General features: G+C 42.7%; 1 protein-coding gene across 6 annotated transcripts in view; it reads left to right on the forward strand.

Moving 5' to 3' along the window:
• rerea (arginine-glutamic acid dipeptide (RE) repeats a) overlaps nt 1-15,518 on the forward strand; it is a 193,788-nt gene that overhangs the window by 143,608 nt on the left and 34,662 nt on the right. For 3 of the 6 annotated variants that reach the window (XM_053643153.1, XM_053643152.1, XM_053643154.1), the window contains exons 4-6: nt 4,688-4,793; nt 6,262-6,358; nt 7,298-7,402. In XM_053643153.1, the coding sequence (XP_053499128.1) occupies nt 4,688-4,793; nt 6,262-6,358; nt 7,298-7,402 (308 nt within the window). Of the gene's footprint in view, nt 1-4,687; nt 4,794-6,261; nt 6,359-7,297; nt 7,403-15,089; nt 15,471-15,518 lie in introns of those variants that run through there. The other 3 variants (XM_053643156.1, XM_053643158.1, XM_053643157.1) reach the window with 3 other exon arrangements.

The following is a 15,518-nucleotide window of genomic DNA, read 5'->3' on the forward strand; positions in this document are numbered from 1 at the left end:
TGCAGGCGAGAGAGAAATGTCAGTCGAGAGATAAGGAGACATGCACATTGTTTCAAGCGACGGCTAAAATTGGACTTCTTATCAGTTATCAGCCTGTCTCCGTTTATCACCTCTTTGTATATTTTTTACAGCTCTGACCTAATAAACGCTCATTTGCTTATGCTTTTTGTTTTGTTTTTGTGTGTGTGTGTGTTTGACTTCTTCAATCCACACCAGTGTGATCGTTGCACACAAACATTGTTAGTTCTGCGTAGCAACACAATAACAAGCTCTTTTAAATATTAAACACATCGTCGCCCTGAGACTCCTGTCAATCATTTCTCGGCCGACAAATGAAACCCTCCCTCCCCCGCTTCCCTAGCCTTCGACGTTTCAATCATTAGCTGTTAAGTGTTCGAGCACTCGGGGGGGGCAGTGGGGGAAATGGTGAAAAGAGGAAGGAGGAGGAGACCGCAGCGAAGGGCGAGAAGGAAAAGGAGGGGGAAGTGGGGAAGGCACACCTGCTGGGGCAGAGCAAACCAAACGCACACAGCGCCATGTCTCCTGGTATCAAGCGGGCCTCGGTGTATCGCGTGACTCTGGATCGAGTCCTGCAGGGAGCTCGGAGAGTGATTATGTGAAGTGCTCAGGCTCTTAAATGTTTGAAGTGTCTCTGTAGTGTTGCATGCGATTACAGCCACAGCGGGCACATCTTAATTAGCATTATTTGCACGTCCAGCGCCGCGTGAGTCACCCTGCTTTATTCCAAAAAAAAAGACAAGCATACAGTAACGTCAGATCTGCATCTCGACACAGCACCACTAAACGACTGAGTCATTGCGCATCGTGTACAGTGTATCCTGGTTTCGTTACACTGTATCTCCGACCGCATAATGCTTGTCAAATACAATCTAGAGCGGGCCTGACAGATGGGCAGGCTGTGTTCAAAGCGAGTGGAGATTTAATATCTAAATAGCACGGGCGCTGAGAGAGAGAAAAGAGAGGTGCCCTATGTGGAGCAGCATAAAGGTCCTGACTGTGCCGCCATCACAGCTGTGACTTCCCCCTCCTCTCCTTTTCTCTCTCCCCTCCTCCCCTCCCCCTTGCATTTGTTCTTGTTGACGGGCGGAGGAGGAGTAATCTGTACACAGGCTCTTGCAGGGAGGAAACATGTCATCAACACTTGTTTACCATTATTAGTTTGAGCCTGCGAAAGGAGAGGCAGGGCAGCTCAATTACTCTCGAGCTATGAGGCAACGCAAAAGGCTTCTTTTCTAAGCCTTCTCGTCTCCGCTTAGCTCAACACCCTTTTTTCCACGTTAGTGCTGCTGCACGGCACTTGCTTATTCCACACGATACACATTCGGCTGTGTGCGTGCGCCTTTCTCGCCTTTCTTTGTTCGTTTAGAACAGAGTGTGGGAATGTTTTTCCTCACTCGCTCATGCACACACAGCTGTGGGAAGCCTTGCACGCTGGGGGCACACATGGAAGAGCTTTACTCGGTGTGTGTGTGTGTGCGCGTGTGTGTCAGTCATACGTTTTTTATGGAGTGTAGCAGTGTCTGGTCTATATCAGCGAGTCAGAGAGAGCACTGGGCGGAAACAATGCGTGAGCCACATAAATCATGTAGGAGAGAGCATCCTGAAGCAGCGCTGCCTGCCACTAATCATATCATGTTTGGAAAGGAGATTAGCTCATAGATCTGTCCGCCTGATGCCATCATGTCACACACACTCAGTGAGACACTCCCCAGTCGTTTTGTCTCCTCGGGTTCACGAGGGTAGTACTGAGATGCACATTCTTCTCCTTTCCCCAGTCTCCGTATCGTCCAGGATGTGGGAGATCCCAGCATTTCACAGCTTCCTCCAGTGGCCACACTCTGCTCTGCTCTGAAACCAGAGCCTGTTAAAGCACTCGGCAGTTTGGATCTGGTGCGCGAAAGAGAAACAGAATGTAAACGCTCGGAAAATAAAAACATATTTCCTGTTAATGCTTGCCGGCAGGTCTGGTTTTGCTTATCCGGGGGCTATGGCGGCGGGTATATGGCATGAGCAGACTGCTGCGGTTTCACCGGGCTCTCGTGTTAATACGGGAGTCGTGTGAGCGTGCCCCGAGTCATCCCCTTGCTAACAGATGAGAGCTGCCAGGAGAGGTGCTGCGGCGGCCATGTTTAATGATTCCACTAAGGAAAAGGCAGCGTGACATGTCATCTAGCATCCTGTAGTCTGGCAGGGGAGTGGCATGGTGCTGTCAATCAAGTGAAGGTGGGAACAGGATACGGTGACCTGCATTGTTACCAAAAAAAAATAAACAAAATAACTCTCCCTATTGCAATACCTGCACTTTCCGGTTGTTAATTTTACTGCGATTTCCTGATTAACCGCCGTCACACCTCTCGGCTCAAAAATGCCCCGCGTGCCACAGTTGGGGTTGTTAGTGTTGGAGCTCTGCACACTCCACACACACCGTCACAACCTCCCAGACTGGTCTGTAAAAGCCCGGCTCTCCCAAGAGCCTTAACCCCTTGCTGCACTTGGACTCAACATGGCTGCCCTGTAATTACTGCTCGCGCCTGTTTGAGAGACAAGGGGACAGTGTGAGCGCATGATTCTGCTCAAGGGGGGACGAGTTTGGAGCGCAGACAAAAGGGGGCAGCACAACAATTCCTGAGAGTAGTGAGGCCTGCATATTCTTAGGAATGTTTCCACTCTTTAACTCTCCACCCCCACGTCTCCGGCATCGCCAGCGCTCAGCCATTGTGTGCCGCTTGTAATACGAAGCGCAGTTTCATTGGAGCGAATGGGGGGCTACTCCGAGAGATTATGTGTAGGATCGAATAAGTGGCCTCTCCGTTTAACTTCGAGTTTTCGTGGGCTACGGCATGTTCACGAGAGCACGAGGAGCGCTGGGCAAAAGCCAACGTAGAGCCCACGGAGCCAGGAGAAAGAGGCGCAGCGGCAGCGAGAGCACTTTGGAATGTCACTAATCAATTCATCTTTGTAATTGTAATGGGCGGCTTGCTGCTGCCTCCCATTCTCCTTCCTGTCTGGCTGCGAGTGCTTATCTTGATAATTTGATTCTGTGCACTGATCTGCTCTCTGCGACATAAAAACATAATTAGGGTTTAATAAGGAAACAGTCATTTCCAGTGCGAGACAGATTCAAAGAAAGGTCGCAGCTTTCAGCTTTTTTTAGTTTCATGATTTTGTTGTTGTTGTGTGATGTGTGAGTGGCTGTGTGTGTGTGTGTGTGCGCGCTCATGCAAAAGGAATTTAAGGGTGTGTGTTTGGTCTTCAGGAGCACTGATGTCAAGGTTTAGTTTCTCAGCTTGTGGTGATGCACTGAATGGGCGAGAACGTCCTTGCACTTTATCAGTGCTGACATTTCTCTGAACAGCGAAAGCTGTGTGAATCCTCCTCGTCTCTGTATCTGCAGTATAATTCACTCTGATGGTGCTTTTTGATGGTACAAAGAAGTGGTCCAGTTAGACTGTGGACTAATAGTGACTGCCTTTATTCCACCTGAATTGAGCTGCATTTCTGCTTCATAGTTAAGAAAGAAGGGGGGGGGAAAAAAGCAAAGATTTCACCATAATTCTAACTTAACAGGATTTTTCTTCCTCTCTACTGAAAAAATCGCCCTGGAGTCATGTATATGGAGTCTCCAACAGAACTTTACAGCTTCTCATGTCCCATGCCAGGCCCAGGTGGTGGAAATATACTGTTACACATATGCACGCCGCTTAACAGTCATTCCACCGTCCACATGAAATTATTTCTCAACAATGAGCTCACTCTGCTGCTCAGTTCTGCGACTGCAGGGAATGTGAGGCAGGCCGAGGGGGGAAACAAGTAGTCCTCGGCTTTCTGGGGGTTTTTTTGTTGTTTTTTTTTCCACCAGCGGGCTGAGGTGATGGCACACTCAGCCTTTTTGTGGGGAACGTGGTATTCTGTAGGCACGTTAAAAACGACTGTGATTTCTGGCGTCGCTCTCTCTGTGCTCAGCTGTGGCTTCCTTAACGTTCTCTTAAACCGTTTCAATGGTCAGTTGGTTTTGTGTGAAGGCACAATAAATATTTCATGTCAGGGAAATGAAAACAGTGTTTCTGCGCTTCACTTCCCTCATCCTGGCCCTTGCTTGGAAAGCACAGTGACTGTGGGAGGTCTGGGTGACCCAGTGTTGCCACCTGCTGGTGATTTTGGGGAAGCGCGAGTGCTGGCACTGCATGCAGTCCCCCGAACCGACAGCGGGTGGCGGAGTTTGAAGTGCAACATGAGAAGAGGAAGCAGCGGGTGATTTGCTTGGCTGGTTTCATAGTTTTATGCTTTACAGATGTGTGTCTGGAGTTGTATTCAGGAGTTAATCTATCATACAGTTGAGAGAGTGGCTGCGTTTTCTGCCTTGAAGCTTGAAGCGCCTCCCTTTTGAACACACAGCTTTCCTTCCTTCCTGCCTGGCTCCCTAGTAGTCCAAAAATGCAAATGTTTTTCTGTTTACTGTATTAAAACTAAATGTTTTCAATCCCTTTTTAATTGACTTGGTTTTCACTGAGGGCTTTTGGCACAGAGTGAGGGAATCATGACTGCACATGCAGCACAGGCTTGTGTTTGCCAAGAGGCCAATTTGTGATGCTGTTAACAAACAAATGTCTGTTGTTGCTTTTTTTTTTTTATTGAATGTTTGTTTGCCTCATTTGTTTTTTTCCAGAGTAAACGGGACCATCTGTTAATGAGTGTGAAATGGTACTACCGCCAGTCCGAGGTACCTGACTCTGTCTACCAGCACCTAGTACAGGACCGCAACAATGAGAACGGTACGTGTGTGTTATACCACTAGCAAATAACACGTATTATCCGGTTGCCACGTCTTTTTACTCAACCTTTCTTAGACGTCACAGTAAACGACATCTCGAATAAAAGAGGACGTGTCTGCGAAAACACCCCGCTGTCCCCGTTTCCATGGTAACGCTCCTTCAAACAAAGGCAGAGCGAGGTGAAGTGCAAATAACCCTGAGCGTAATATCTCTCGGTCCCATGGCCATCCCTGGGCTAATGCATACATCAAGAAGTAATAACAGGTTAGGGCTTCCACCCGGCTTTGCTCCGAGACCGCATCGATTTTAATGCGCTCTAATAAAACAGCCAAGAGCGCCTCTGCAGTCCTGTCAGCCTGGCAGACACCACCATCCCTCCCTCCCTTCGTCCCTCCCTCCATCACCGACGTCATGTCTTAGTCTGGGTCAGGATGACGGACACTCATCCTGCACTGTCATAATGGATCTCTGTAGTGACATTAGCTTTTTCCGATTTTCCACAATATCTTTGTGGGCGCAAGGCATACTCTTTTCAGGGAGAAGTGAAATAAGGTTGCATTAGACTCGTACATCGATCTGATTATTGGAATACAGGTCTCAGTGCTGCAGCCCTTAGCCTACATGCTGATTTTTACATTGCAATACCTACACACATTCACAGGGATGCAGTTGTCTTATATATAATAGTGTAGTAAGTAATAATAGTAATCTGGTAAAATACATACTTGTATGCACAAAATACTGTAGATTATATACTGTGTAATATACTGTGTATATTATTAGTACTGATAATCTATATGAGGATTTTATCTAATGCAGTGCTCATGGTATTTTACACTGGTTATATGTTCGTATATATGTGTGTGTGTGTGTGTGTGTGTGTGTATATATATATATATATATATATATATATATATATATATATATATATATATATAATATATGTGTATGTGTAAGGAATGTGCAGTATAACATATCACTATTAGGATAGTTGACATTTCTATGATACACAATATGCATCACTAACTAGCAGCAAAAAAATCTTTAATAAATTCTAATAGGAGATTTTTCAAATTTAGTGGTTCACAAAAAATTTAACAAAATTAGTCATTCATAATTGCTATTAAATTTTTTTTAATATGTATCATTTAGCATGATATTGATATATCATTATATTGCTCAGTGATACAGTAATTAAAAAAATTAGAAAAAATATTTTGTTTTAAAATTGTATTTATTCATAAATATGTATACATTATTAATCTATTAATATATTTTATTTATAGTAATTTGCATTACATTTATTTGTATGATGAAATTTATATTTGTAAAAATAGTTTCCTTTTTTTGTTTGTGTTTAGTCTTCTGTATATATCTGATTGCCAGTATGGCTGTCAGTTATCTGTCCCTTGAATGTGTGTATGCTAATGGTCCATATTTCTCTCTCTCTCTCTCTCTCTCTCGGCAGACTCAGGTCGGGAACTGGTTATCACTGACCCTGTAGTAAAAAGCAGAGAGCTCTTCATCTCGGACTATGTGGACACGTACCATACTACGGCCCTTAGGTAACCCACCTGACGTTTGAGTCATATCTGTATTTCTGTACTGCACAGTCTCGGTGTTGTCATGCTAAGCAACAATCGAGCCTCTCAGTAAAAACCTCAGGACTTGACAGCTTTTCCATTATAACATTCTGCATGTGCACTTTCAGCTCAAAGCAATCATGCTGTTCTTTTCCATGGCCAGAGGAAAAAAAAGAGGACAGGCATGCTGATTCTCAGCGTTTGAAACCAGATCTTCCCTGTCCCCCCCCCCCCACCACCATGTGTTCCATTTTTCACCCTTTTCCTTTCCAGCGCTTTAACTAAAACCAGCTGGAGAGGCACACAAAGCCGCAGCTCTGAACCAGTGATTTCAGGGCAAATTAGCAGCAACTTCTGCTGCACAAAGGCTCCTTTGATTTGACTTATTACAGGGCTTTTGGTAAACTCTGTGAATTCTGCGAGCATGGTGTAATGCTTGCTTCAAGCCCCTTGTCCCTTTCATCTTCAGAGAAAGGTATTGTGTCTGTGTGCTGAGCACCCAAAGCACACCGACGCTTGTTATTTTGAAAGCACAGGCGTGGAAGTATGGGTGAAGCAATATCAAGATGCAGTTGCTAGCTGTTGATAGCACTCTGCTGTGTGTGTGTGTCTCTGCGCACGCACACGTTAGCAGATCCCATGTGCTGTCCGTCATCCCTCGTTTAAGTCTGAGGCTGAAGAGAGGGACCATGCTCTCTGTAAAAATGCGTCTGAAAACGTTTATTCCAGAGAATTTGTTCATCTCTGCCTCTCTCACACACAAGAAACAATATTAGTTCAGCAGTGATTGATCTCCCGTAACTGGTAGCACTCTCACCCAGATGTGTTTACTTTAAAGCATGATTACTGTAGAGGCAGGAAATGTATGTGCACATATACTTGAGGCTCATTTGCGTTTGTGTGTGGTGTTCTGTTTTGCAGAGGGAAATGTAACATCGCCCACTTCTCTGACATTTTCGCTGCCAGGGAGTTCAAACCACGAATCGACTCCTTCTTCTACATTTTAGGATACAACCCAGAGACTAGGTAAGACACGCTGGGTTTGGGTTTCCACTATATGCCAAAAATATTATTGCAGCACTTGAACTTGACATTTTCTCAATACATACAATGCTAATAAAGCACCAACAAAAGCATGCTGTCATCTGATTCACCCAAATTGTATAAATAACATTTACAGTACACTGCCTAGTCCACATAGTTCACATCATAAAATATGTAATAAAAGGCATTTGATGTTCTGTAATGGTCGATCGCTGAGCTGTACCGGTTTATGAACGCTCTGCTGCTCAGTAGTCTATTGATGACATTTGTTTTGGTGATTACTTGCAGAGATATGTGTTTTGTTTTATAATCTGTAGGTATTTAAGACATGATTCTTCTTGTTTTCAGTCAGTGGGGGCTGAGAGTGCGTATCATGAGAAGTGTAATTGCAGTCTGGTGACTCAGTGGTTAAAGTTGTGGGATGCTTATCAGAAGGTTTGAATCTCAGCATTGCCAAGCTTCCACTGTTGAGCAACAGTGCACAGGGCTTTGAGCAAGGCCTTTAACCCTCATCTGCTCCAGAGGCATCGCATTCGGTGCTCTTACCCCAGCTTCCAAACAAGCTAGAACATGCAGAGAAAAGTATTTCACTGTACTGTACATGTAACAATAGAGGCTTTTTCTTTTTCTATCTTTTTCATTTTTCCTTTCCTTTTTCCTTATTCCTTTCTCATTTTCATTCTTTTCTTTGGTATTTCCTTCTGTATCTTCTACTCCTTTTCTTTCCTTTCCATATATCCATCTATACGTCCATACTGAAGCACTTAATATATATCATTGTGTGGATTTTTGTTTTGTTTTTTGTGCTTGATTGTACTGTACTATCTAGTGCTTCTTTTTGTTAGAAGTCATTGACTACGTTTACATGGACAGCAATAATCTAATTATTGACCTTATTCTGTGTAAGACAATATTGTGATTAAGGTGTTTACATGAGTCACATTTAGAATATTCCTTTCATGTTCCCGTTTTACATGTTATAGAATGTCGATCGATTAACGTCACACGTTACGTCACCGCGCCACGCTGTCCGACGTTCCCTCCAGAATTTCACATATCAACATACAGTTCGTCTTCGTTATGGTACTATATACAGTGTTCATTTTTTATTTTACGAAAGCTTCAAGTGCAGATAATTATTTGTCATGCTATAGGTGCAAACAGACGACTGCTTGAAGCCGTGGGCTGCGTCCGAAACTGCATACTTACCTACTATATAGTAGCCTAAATACATGTATTTCTCCTACTATGTAGCAGGTAAGTACGCGGTTTGGGATGCAGCCGTGCTCTCTCGTTTGCTGTCAAACGGTTGAGCGCCGCCGTGCGTGTACGTGTCCTGTCGCAAAATGCGGTGAAAACTCACACAACGTTAATCGTGTGATTAAGGTGTGTAAATGTCTGTAACGCACTTCCATAATACGTCTAAAACAGGAATACTCCACGTGTCTTAATTCGATTTGTGTTTACTTCGATTATGACTTTAGTTGGATTAGGGTCATCAATAATCGCTGTTTACATGGTAGGTTCTTAATCAGAGTATCGTCTTAATCGGGTTATTATCGGATTATTATTTTCCATGTAAACGTACTGACTTTTTGTGTTAGAAGCTGTAACCTATATATTGATTTTTGAAAGTGGTAGACAGCAGGGGCAGCAGCTATCATTCTTACTATGTAGTGCACCATCCGAGTGGATTTAATCAGTGAAGTATACAAAACAGCAGCTTCAAACTTTTAGTAATGTTTAGTATATGAAATAGTATATAAAATCTTATTCAGAGTTCCTACATGAAATGCTTTATTGAGGAGCATTTAACCTGCATGCCAAAAGTTTGGAGGCGAAACTAATCGTGTCGAAAATAAACACAGAAAGGCGATAGAGATAATGGAAGGTTTATATGGTGATTGACATAGAACTGTCAGGTTTAACTAAACGGTGGCTGAACAACTGATCGACTCTTAATTACTTTTTGTGTTTTTTTGCGTTTAAAATGGAGTTGTATGGGAAGCTTAGTCATATACACCCGGTGCTTATAAAAACTTTAATTAACTAAATCAGGTGTGTTAAATTTAAGAGTGTAAATAATAAAAAACTGGTCAGTGGAAGAGACTGATATCAAGAAGGAACATAAAGCCTCCTCCCATATTACACGTTAAGCAAAATGGTAGATTTCAGCGGGGAATTATTTGGCTGAACTGAATATCAGGAGCCATGTTATGTTGTGTGGGTGCTGGCAACCTGGATGCATTGCAAACTGTAACTACGTCCACATTTAATCCAGATAAATTTGAAAATGCATGTTTTTCTCCATGTTTTGGCCTTTCGTCCACACTGAGACAGCATTTATGTCCAGCAAAAAGCTTTTCAAAAAGTGAGACATTCAAAAACGATGATCATGTGGCGCAGTCATGTCAGTTGTTGTGCCTGCTGTCCAGTTTGATAGCTTTGTTAAAGGATCATGAAATTACAAAAATTTTAAACAGAGGTGTTTGTGTCTCGCGTCATAAAAGACTACGTTAGAATCCGTTAATTTTAATTGTAGGAGAAAACTGGTTCATTTGGTTCATTAAAAGCTACATAGTGTCGACCTCACAGGCAATGCCGTGGCAACGTACTATAGTACTCCGATGACGCATCTGTGTCTCGTAATTATTCATGAGACTGCGTGTTCTTATCCCTGCCTTGCCCTGCCATGCCCACTCGCCCTCCATTCTTCACACAGCCATCCACGCCCATTTAAGTTGCATTTTTCAAAAAGATTGTGAGGTTGACTTGAGCTGAAAGAGGTTGGTTTCATGACCCTTTAATGATTAAGGTCACGTGGTACAACTTTCAGATTAAATTTGTAAATAAACCCCTAACGGAAATGACGCAGACCAAAGTTTCTTATGTATGTGGGGCTCTTTTATGAGCATGGTTTCTATCAGAACAGTGGTGCCTAACGTCTCTCCTTACACACATCTCATTAGAGTTATCCCTTTTTCTGTGCTTTAGTCTTTATCAAACACCTTAGTCCTCTTACTCTGTGTACAGGTGTGTATTCATTTAAATATATATATATAGAGAGAGAGAGAGATAAATGTTTTACATTATTTATTAACATAAACTCCTCATAGCTTGGACTAAGTGTTCAGCTTTAGGACATTTGGTGCTCTTATATAAGCTTGTACAAATTTAGAAGATTTGAATTTTGGGAGGAAAAACAGAACATGCGGTTCATTAAAATTTGAATACTGATTTACATCCCTGCTTAAGGAACTCTTGCCTATTCAAAATGTGATCCGTCTGTTATAGCGAAGGTTTATTTATCTTACATACAAAAAGGCCAAACAACATTTATCGATAATTAGAAATCAAGCTTTTTACATGAAACTCTTTGAATAACTTCCTTAATAACTCTGTTCTCTTCTCTATATTTGTCACCTGATTTGATCATTCAATATTTATCTTAATGGCAAGCAAAAACCCCGCTTACATCCGCTTACAGCAAAAACAACTAACGACACCTTTTTAAAAAAATGATACATTTATGTTAGGAAATAAGAAACTTTGATCATCCTGCACATCAGTCTCTGTGTCTGCACCTGAGGGAAAAGTCAATCGCTGCACGAGCCTCATCATCTTCTCTTCACTCGTCTGATCTCTGTTCTCTCTCATATCAGTGGGGAAACAGTCGCTCGTTAATTCACGACTTCTCATCTGTCGACTAAATTTCTCATCTGACTGTGTTTCATGAGGCAGTTAAAATATTTTAAAGCTATTAACTCTGTACAGAGTGTGTAAGCACTCTTCTCTGTTTTGATGATGTTATGGCACTGGAGCATCGTGGATGTTTTTACATCAACTGACCACGAACTAAGATTAAGCTTATGTCCGTTTCACTATGACACACAGCTCTCTGACAAATTGGTCAAAGTCTGACTTAGCTAGCAAGGTTTCAGACATCTTTAGGCATGTTGCGTTTGTTAAACTGGCTCCTTCCCAATGTACATGCAGGAACTTAGATGATAAAGTAATTTAGGGGCAAGGAAATGGGGAAAAAACTAACAATTTTAATCAGAAGCTGATAAAATAATCTTCGGGTGTTTGCAGGATTCGTGCACAGCGACATCATGACAGGTTTTTCAAGACCGCCACGTATTTGTTGTAGTAAGGATAATAAGATTTCCAGATTTATGACTGAATTCTTGTGTTTTTCTGAGAGCCGATCTTTCTGCCTCGATAGTCACTTGAGTTTGTAAGTGACCTGTATCTGTCCATGGTGTGAACTATCTGCACACATTTCCTAAATAAATAATATTCCTGTGTCAGGAACAACTAGACAATAATCCATATTTGTGAGACAAATCCATGATTTCATGATACACACGCTGAGCACTTTATTAGGAACGTTAAATTAAATCTGGGTAGAGTCTTCCTTTGTTCTCAAAACAGCCTCAATTCTTTGAGGCATGGATTCCACAAAATGGTGGAAACATTCCCTTGAGGTTCTGGTCCATGTTGACATGATTACATCACGCAATTCCTGCTGATTTTTCAGCTGCAGATCTCCCGTTCTACCACATCCCAAAGATGTTTTATTAGATTCAGATCCAGTGACTGGAAAGGCCACTGAAGAATATTGAACTCATTGTCATGTTCAGGAAACCAGTTTGAAATGACTTTTTCTTTGTGACATGGCGCATTATCATGCTGGAAGCAGCCATTAGTAGATGGGTAAATTGTAGCCATGAAGGGATGCACATGGTCATCATCAATACTCAAACAGGCTGTGGCATTCAAGGGATGATTGATTGGCCTTAACAGGCCTAAAGTGTGCCAAGAAAACATACCCCACACCATTACACCACCTCCACCAGCCTGGACTGTTGACACAAGGCAGACTGGGTCCATAAATTCATGCTGTTTGCACCAAATTTTGACTCGAACACCTGTGTGCCTCAGCAGAAATCAAGATCAGACCAGGCTACATTTTTCCATTCGTCATCTGTTCAGCTTTGGTTAGTTTGTGCCCTCTGCAACCTCCACTTGGCCTCTTGGCTAACAGAAGTGGAACCTGACATGGTCAACACATCCATCTCAAGGTCTGATGTGTTGTACATTTGAGATGCTTTTCAGCTCACTACAATTATATAGAGTGGTTATGAGTTACTGTAGCTTTTCTATCAGCTCGAACCAGTCTGGCCATTCTCTGTTGACCTCTCTCATCAACGAGGCGTTTCCGTCCACAGAACTGCCACTCAGTGGATGTTTTTTCTTTATTGCACCATTCTGAGTAATCTCTAGAGACTATTCTGCGTGAAAATGCCAGGAGATCAGCAGTTGAGTAGAAATAGCCAAAGCGGCCTGTCTGGCACCAACAATCATGCCAGGGTCGAAATCACTGAGATCACATTTTTGTCCCCGTTCTGATGGTTGATGTGATCATTACCTGAAGCTCCTGGCACGTATCTGCATGATTCTATAAATTGCACTCCTTCAACACAGCTGGTTGATTTAGAGAATTGCATGGATGTGTAGGTGTAAAGGTGACTGAGTGCTCCGTGAGTGACTGTATATTGCAGCAATCTATTAAACTAGCAGCTCAACCCTTTATAGCATTTGCTCTGGAAGTTTGAGAGATAAAGACGAGAAGACCAGATGCACGGTTTGATCAGTTTTTGCAGCTATTACTGACACTTCTGTGCTGAGAGACGTGTGGGTCCGGGCAAGCAGCCAGCACTGATAGGCACATGTGCTGTGAATTATGAGGAAGTGTGAAAAACACATGAATTGTAGTCTGTGTTTTTATTAATGTCTGGTAGCCATGTATCACATATGAAAGTGGCTGGGTGAAGATGAGAGATTAGTCTCTTTACCCCAAAATTGGACTTATTTGCATAAACATTGCTATTTTAATGTGGCCTGTATCAAAAGGAAATATATTTAACACTTTGTTAAGCACACGTAAGAAATAAGTTGTAGTCTAAAGGAAGCATAGATGTGTGAAGGCTTTCTTTTGTGAACATGGAATAAACGTTTATTTATTTATTTTACATGATTTGCATGTAATGTTTGGCTCTAACAGTATATTGATTAGTGTAGACTGTAAATCCAACTCATAGGCTCCTTTTTCACTTCTGTAAACGCATTAAATGTATTATATTCTGTGTCTTTAATATTTGAATACCAAAACAATGATGTTCCTCAGGGTTTGTGTGATTTTAGGCTAATGCAATATTGCAATACCTGTATATACTGTGTCTCACATATCTCACATACGGAGTTGAAGTCATGTGATCAGGAAATTTGTATTTTTATTTCACAGCTCAGGAAATGTATTACAATTGTTTTAACGATATTTTTTTTTCTTTGGAAAGATTAGACTTGGTATTATTTGCCTTAGTTTGCATGCGTTTAATACGCTGATACAGCGTACCTGTGAATTCTGGAAACTCTTGTTGAAAATGGAGATTATTTGCATGTTGAGTTGTATACGTGTATATGCTTGAAGTGTAAATCGCTGGAAGACAAATATACAGGTTTTGTTTGCATTGTATTTTAATCAAAATATTTTCTGTGAAAGCTGAAATCTTGAAATCCATCAGTTTATGATTTTAGGTTACCAAGCTGGACCGTGTGCTTGGTCTACTTTTAGTTTCTCCCCCAAAGGCTTTTATTATTTTTATTTATCTATTTCATTTTATTTTTTTTTTTTATTTTTTTTTTTTGGGCGGGCGGGCGGGCGGGGGGGGGGGTTACATGTGAACATTTATTATGATAGAATAAATGATCTTCCTTGTTCATGTTTATTACACCTGCGGCAGTATTTCATGTGCACCATCTTGATCACTGCTGATGAAATGTTAAGGATGTCAGTGAGGCAGGCTGAAAAATCTCCACCCAAATGTTGATCAATGCTAGCCAGCGTGTCACTCTCTAACCACCTGACCTATTTGACTTTTGCACTGATAGACTGCATGAATCTACAGTCTGGACTCTGTCACCCCAGCCTTGCTTCTGCACAGCAGTCTGTATATTTTTTTATGGCCATTGTTGATGCTTTTGTGCTAGGTTCCACAATAGTAAAAAAAAAAAAAAAAAAACTTAACCTCGTTTAACCTTAAACCATTTAACAACAAATAATCCGATATAGATTTCAAAAATGAAACCCATTGTACTGATCTTTGAAGGACAAGGAAGCTTAACCCTGCTGGCCATTGTGTACCAGCTTGAAAGTATTAGAAGTTTTGACTCGTTTGCCAGATTGTATTGGGGGGGGAAAGGTACTAAACTTTCAGTACTTAGTATGTCACAAATACTGATTGATGGATTAGCATTCTGTTTCTTGCATGGGGTGAAATGCAGTCTCATTGTGAAGCCGTCGCTGCGGTGTGCTGCTTTAATATAGTGCGTTATAATATTAACACATCGTATTACAGTGTATTAACGGGGTGCACGAGGGATTTGATGCACCCATACAAGGGCGAGGAAAGGGAGTCTCCCTTCATGGTTTCGAAAATGCAGAACATGGTGCATCTGGAGCCCTCTCCACGGCTCCGTCCCAAACCGCATGCTATATGAGCACGAAATACAAGAGTACGCCGCCGTAGGTTGCCATGGTTACCACGGATGGCAGCGTGCTGTTTCGGACACAGCCAATCCGAAGCTGTGGCTCGCTCCCTGCGCTCGCTCGCTCGCTCCCTCCCTCCCTCTTTTGCTCTCGCGCTGGTTTGGTATGCGGCGCTCCCCGCTCGCGCTCGTGTAGCAGCAGCAGCGGGGATGGAGTGCGCTTTGAGCGCGTGTCGGTGTGGAAGGTCGCGGCACATGCTCAGTGCCGCCTGGCGGAACGGGAACTGCGCGCGCCGTGTGTGAAGCTGAGGTCATACACACACACGCATACACGCATCCAAGCACACAAGGCACGAGCTCGGTGGAAGCGCGAGCGCATGAGCCTCCATTTTGAGCGCATCCAAAGCGCATAGGCGGAGAAGGAGAGAGTTGTGTATCGCGGCGTCCGACGCGGACAGCGTGTCATGTCCGACATGGATGACTTGTTCAGCCCGCGGAGGTAGGTGTGCGCGTCGGACTTCACCTGTTAAGCCGTAAATCTCTGTTA

The sequence above is a fragment of the Ictalurus furcatus genome, chromosome 15, assembly GCF_023375685.1.
Source record: "Ictalurus furcatus strain D&B chromosome 15, Billie_1.0, whole genome shotgun sequence".
In the NCBI taxonomy this organism is placed as follows: Eukaryota; Metazoa; Chordata; class Actinopteri; order Siluriformes; family Ictaluridae; genus Ictalurus; species Ictalurus furcatus.